Source organism: Lagenorhynchus albirostris, chromosome 3 (assembly GCF_949774975.1).
Source record: "Lagenorhynchus albirostris chromosome 3, mLagAlb1.1, whole genome shotgun sequence".
Classification (NCBI taxonomy): domain Eukaryota; kingdom Metazoa; phylum Chordata; class Mammalia; order Artiodactyla; family Delphinidae; genus Lagenorhynchus; species Lagenorhynchus albirostris.
The window spans coordinates 82,750,406-82,756,405 of record NC_083097.1 but is presented as its reverse complement, the minus strand read 5'-3'; the positions used below and the strand labels follow the sequence as shown (position 1 = coordinate 82,756,405).

Here is a 6,000-nt window from a genome sequence, read left to right as displayed (position 1 = left end):
TGGATCCTTTGCATTAGAGTTCCTCTGGCGGCCCCTGTCTGTGTGAGCAGTTATCAAAATCTAGTCGTACTAGCTTTCGCTCCACCCCCCTCCCCCTCCCCACGTGGAAGCAAAGGAGGAAACAGCCCTGTAAGCTCTCCCAGGGCAACTGTCAGCCTCCCCGCGGGACGTTTGCCTCCTGCCCAAGGAGAAACGTTCCCTCTGGAGGTTTGGGTGGCCACCAGTTCCCCGACGTCCGGGCCCAGCAGGCTTTTCCGCTGAAGCAAGGAGAGCAGGCCGCACCGCGCCTGTGGGAACCGCAGCCCACGGCCCGCCCCGCCTGCGCCGCCCAGCGTCAGCCACGACCCCTGCCTCAGCGGGCCGCGGCGGAGCCATGCAAGAAGCCCTAGTGGAAGTGGAGCCCCGGGCTGCGCTGGCCCAACCTGCCGAGAACACTGTGCCCTCGGAGGCCGAGGCCGGGAAAGCCAGGGGAAAAAACCCGCTCTTCAGGATCTTTCCAGCTAACCTGATCAAGTTCGGAAGGTTCAAAAAAAGAGAAAGAGACCAGGCTGGGTCCACGCCTTCCAGTATCAGGAAGGTACGGGAAAAACAGAAAGAGAGTTTGGAGGGGCCCTGCGGCTTGGGCTGTATGACTTTTCCCCGCTGTCAGCGTTTTAACAACATCCGTTGCTTCCTGATTTTCTTCTGCATCCTGGTCATCTCTCAATGTAAGCCTGACGGGGGGCTGGGTAGAGGAGAGGTGGTTCTGGTGCGGGCCAATGCGGGGCGTCAGAGGGTTGCCTACGTTGGGGAGACGGAAGAGGGACGAGGTGCGTGGGGAGAGCCACGTGTGGTGTGGTGGCCCCGCTTCGTGTGGCGGGACTCTCCAGCGTCCTCAAGGTACGTCTGGAATCAAAGCTGGTTAAACGGACCATTGCCTGGTTTACTTCACCTCATCAGGCACCTGATGGACATAATCCCCCCTCCGTGTGTGAAGGGGGCCTGGCCTCCAGAGAGCCTGATGGAGGGAGGGTGGCGTTGAGTCGTTGAACCGTTGTTTGGTCACCAGCCCTGAGAAGCTCTGTCATTCAGGGCTGAATCACTTGGGAGATTAAAATAAAGTCGAAAACAGTATCTGTGATCACCAGGTTGTTTCTGCTTCTACCCACAATTTTGAGACACATTGGCCAAGCCACTTGTCTCCTGGATCTTGTTTCCTTATGTGTGGATTGAAGAGGAGGAGTGGGACCTCAAACTATATCAGAGAAACCAAACTCAAAGGTGTTTATCTTTGCCCACACAGTTTGAAGAAGAGTGTGAATTTGAATGCCTTTAGAGAAGGCATATATTTTCTACGTGGCCACAGCCCTCACTGCTCCCATTACACCTAGATTCTTTACTATCCTGTTTACACTGATGATATTGGAGTTTGCCAGACATGATCTGTTTTTGCTCTAAAATGTTGTGACTAAATAACTTCAATAAAAAGGCTATATGTGATAAGTACCATATGAGAGGAACAAATAAATAGTCATCAGTTTGTCTTGAGAAATCATTAAAGAAGTTTCTTTGAGAAAGAAGCATTTGAATTATGCCTTGACAAATAGGTATAGTGATAGCTGGGGATGTAGAATATTTATTGAATAAGGAAATGAATGAAAGAGTGTTTTGGTAAGTAAACACTCAGTTACAGGAAAGCCTTGTTTTAGAATGGTGAGTGACAAGTTTGGCTGGATGATGTTTTCACCTAACCACCCAAACCGGTAATTATATTTATTTTATTCATTGTGTCTCCCCAGGACCTAATATAGTGACTGAGGCAGAAAGGACAATAAATATGTATTGAATACATAAGTAAATTAAAAAAGAAGAAAAAGACAAATTGTGGCCACATTATGAAGGTCTTTAAATATCAGACTGAGAATTCTGAAAGGATACCAAAAGTTGATTACTTCCCATTAATGTACTGGGTTAATAAGTCAGGTGCTTTACAAGCATCATCTCAATATAATCTCCCTATTCGGTGGGTAATGTGGAGCCAGTGAACGTTTTTAACAAGTGGTTGCAGTGAATGGTTTTTAGCTCTACTACTTATTAACTGACTTCATACGGATCATTAGCACAGTTTGGGTATAAATACTGAGTCTTTAATTCATAAATGAATTTATGAATTTATTTAAATGAATTCTTCATTTTCCATTTATCAATTCATTTATTTACTGTTACATTTTAAACAATTTCAAACATACAGAAAGGGTGCAAAGGCAATACAAAGCATTCCTACCTCCCCTTCACCTAGATTCTCCAGTTGTTTACATTTTACCACATTTGTTCCTTCACCTTTTCTTTCCTATACTTATAGACTTTTTCAGACATGGTGCCCCATCACTGCTAAATACTCCAGTGTGCATCTTCCCAAAGTGAGGACATGCTGCTGCATAACCACCTTACACCCCTCCCAGTCAGGAATATCAGTGTGACACCACCATCATGTTATGAATTCGTACCCCCACTTACATATTGCCAACTGTCTCAATATTTTCTCCTTTCCCTTTTTGGTCCAAAATTCTATCCAGGAACACATGTTGCATTTAGTTGTCATACTTTAGACTTCCTCTTTAGTCTTCAACAGTTCCTCATTCTTTCCCTGTTTCTTATGTCCATGCCAGTCTTAAAGTATATGGGTCTTTCATTCTCTATGTTGAACTTTGACATGGTTTTTTTTTGATCATTCCTTATGACCAGACTCAGGCCATACCTGCCTGCCTGCTACCCTCTCCCTCTCTCCCCGCAAATCTGTGATTTGCCTTTTCATTTTCTTGTGCCTTTTTGATGAAAAAGGTGTTCACTTTTGTTGAAGTCCAGTTTCTTAATTTTTTATGGTTCATTCTTTTTGGTTTCTATCTAAGAATGTATTCCCTAACTCAATGTCATGAAGATTTTCTGCTTTGTTGTTTTCTAGAATTTTTATGGTTTAGCTCTTATGTTTAGATCTCTGATCCATTTTGAATGATTTTTTTGTGTGTGTATGGAAAGAGTCAAAAATAATTTTTCTCCATATGGATACTTTATTCCAGCATGATTTATTAAACAGACTGTCTTTTGACCCATTGCATTACCTTGACACTGTTGTTGAAATTCTAATCTCTAGAGTCTTTTTCTAGCCTCTCTATTCTGTTTTATTGAACTAATATGTCTAACTTATGCAAATGCTGTATTGCATTGTTTACTCTGGTTTTCTTATATGTTTTGAAATCAGGTATTTTTATGACTTTGTTCTTTTTAAAAGTTGTTTTGGCTATCCTAGTTACTTTGCCTCTCCACATTAATTGTAGAATCAATTTGTTTAATTCTGTAAAAAAACTTACTGGGATTTTAGTTGGGTATGCTTTGATTGTATAGGTTTGGAGAAAATTCACATCTTTTTTTCTTTTGATTTATTATAAGAAAGAATACAGAAATTACTATTGCTCAAAACAGTCATTCTACGGGAAACCTCAAATAGCAAATTAGAATTATATATATATATATATATATATATATATATATAAAATTTTCTTTTTTTGAAAGATAGTTGCTAGGAGAGTAGATTTTCCAGACCCCAATGAAAGATTCATTTTGCAATCAGCTTAAGCCTATATATATATTTTTTAACATCTTTATTGGAGTATAATTGCTTTACAATGTTGTGTTAGTTTCTGCTGTATAACAAAGTGAATAAGCTGTATGTATACATATAACCCCATATCTCCTCCCTCTTGCATCTCCCTCCCACCCTCCCTATCCCACCCCTCTAGGTGGTCACAAAGCACCGAGCTGATCTCCCTGTGCTGTGCGGCTGCTTCCCCCTAACTATCTGTTTTATATTTGGGAGTGTGTATATGTCCATGCCACTCTCTCACTTCGTCCCAGCTTACCCTTCCCCCTCCCTGTGTCCTCAAGTCAATCCTCTACAGAAAATTGACATCTTAACAATACTGAGTGTTCTGATGCCTGACCATGGTGTATCTATTTAGGTCTTCTCTCCTGAAAGTTTGCTGTATTAATTTATTAGTTTTAGGAGGCTTTTGGCAGATTCCTTAGGATTTTTAACTACGTGATCATGTCAGCTGTGAATCAGGACGGTTTTACTTCTTTCTTCCCAGTCTGTATGCTTTTTATTTCTTTTTTTTGCTTTCTTGTACTGACTAGGACCTCCAGTACAATGTTGAATAGAAGTTCTGCAAAGAGATATTCATTTATTTTTCCTGATTTTAGGTAGAAATCATTTAGCCTTTCACAATTAAGTATGTTAACTGCAGGGTTTTTGTGGATACTCTTCGCCAGTTTGTAGATGTTCCCTTTTATTCTTAGTTGGTTGGGAATTTTTGTCATCAATGGTGTTGAATTTTATCAAGTGTTTCTTTTCCTGTATCTACTGAGACCATGATATGGTTTTTCTTATTTATTCTATTAACATTATATATTGTGTTTTTTGATTTTTGGATTTTTAACCAACCTTGCATTCCTGGGATAAACCCTTATTGCTGGCCTATTATCTTTTTTTATAGATTGCTGGATTCAATTTGCCAAAATTTTGCTAAGAATTTTTTTTAATGAGAGTATTGGTTTGTAGTTTTCTTGGAATGTTTTTGTCTGTCTTTAGTATCAGGTTATACTGGCCTTATTAAATTAATTTGGATGCATTCCTTTCTCTTCTTTTTTTCTGAAAGAGTTTATGTATGATTGGGTGCCTACACAAACTCTTTCAGAATTAGTTTGTCGATTTATTGCCTCTCTATATCAATATTAGTATCAGCTTTTTGCATCTCAGCTCCAAACTCATCCTTTTTGCCTGCTCTGTGAAAATAGACCTGGGCCCTTTAAATATTTTTCTTTGTGAGCTGTCACAATGTTAAATTTTATCAGTAGAAGGTACTGGAGATCCATTACACAGGAAATTTTACTTCTTGGTTCCAGTGTGTTTGCTTGACAAGCTCCTGCAGTGTATACAGATTTCTCTATCATCAGGCTGTTGCAGTGCTTGCATCTTCTCCAGTATCACTCTGCTGTAGTGCATGGTGTCCAGAAGCACTCAGTGGCTGGCAGCTTCCTTTGGCATTCCCGAGCTTTCCCCAGCACATAGAAGGAGAACTACCACAAAGTTTTAGAGTATAGATTTCCTGCCAGTTTTGTTAGCATGGCACCACAGTGACTTCTTTGTCGTTCAATAAGCCATGGCTATGCTCTCTTCAGCAAGGTCTGAATTTTAGCCCTTCAGTGCTCCCTTTCAGCCCTGGGGGAGTGGTTGTTCCTTATATGGGCTATTTCTATATTCTTTAGCATTCTCTTTACATCTAACTAGCTAATGCCTTGTTACACGAATCTCCTGTTATAGTTAATAATTCTTTATACTAAACTTTTCTTGTTCAAATTACTGTGTGGTTTCTCTCTTCTGATTGGATTCAGACTGTTATGGAATTGGTATCAGGAGTAGTCCCAGAAGATATACTCATAAAGTTGTAATTTTAGGATTGGTTTTGTTATGCCTTTAATCTTGAGTGAAGTGCTGAGCTCTTTGCCAGTGGAAGACGGGTAGTAGTTCTTGGCATGTAGTGGTATCATAACTAATCAAGCTATCACCTAGGCTTGATTGGGATGAAATGCCAAATGAAGCATGTACCTTGAAAGCTGAGTGGATGCTTAATTTACCTTATGGTAGTAATGATGACTATAAGGACTCTGGTGATGGATGGAATCTTTTGAATGCCCTTAAGCACTTATGAAGAGAAAACGACAAACTTAGGTTTGTTAACTCTCAGCTCATGTTATAGTCTGAGAATTCAAGGGCTCCCATCAAAGCCCTGAAGTAAGCTCTCATTTCTTTTAACCACAGAACAGATGTTTCTGGAAATCAAACGCAAAATGTAAATGTATGGATTGATGAATTATAATGACAGTTGAATTCAAAATCTTGTCAAATTTGCCCTGTGTCTTCCCCTCTCTTATGTATTCAAGAAGAGTGCTAATTTTTCAGTCTGT

General features: G+C 40.3%; 1 protein-coding gene across 1 annotated transcript in view; it reads left to right on the top strand.

Moving 5' to 3' along the window:
• The first annotated feature begins 373 nt into the window (after positions 1-373).
• Positions 374-6,000, top strand: part of SLCO6A1 (solute carrier organic anion transporter family member 6A1) — a 95,103-nt gene continuing 89,476 nt past the window's right edge. The window contains exon 1 of the mRNA XM_060146327.1: positions 374-707. Coding sequence (XP_060002310.1) covers positions 374-707 — 334 coding nt within the window. The remainder of the gene's footprint in view (positions 708-6,000) is intronic.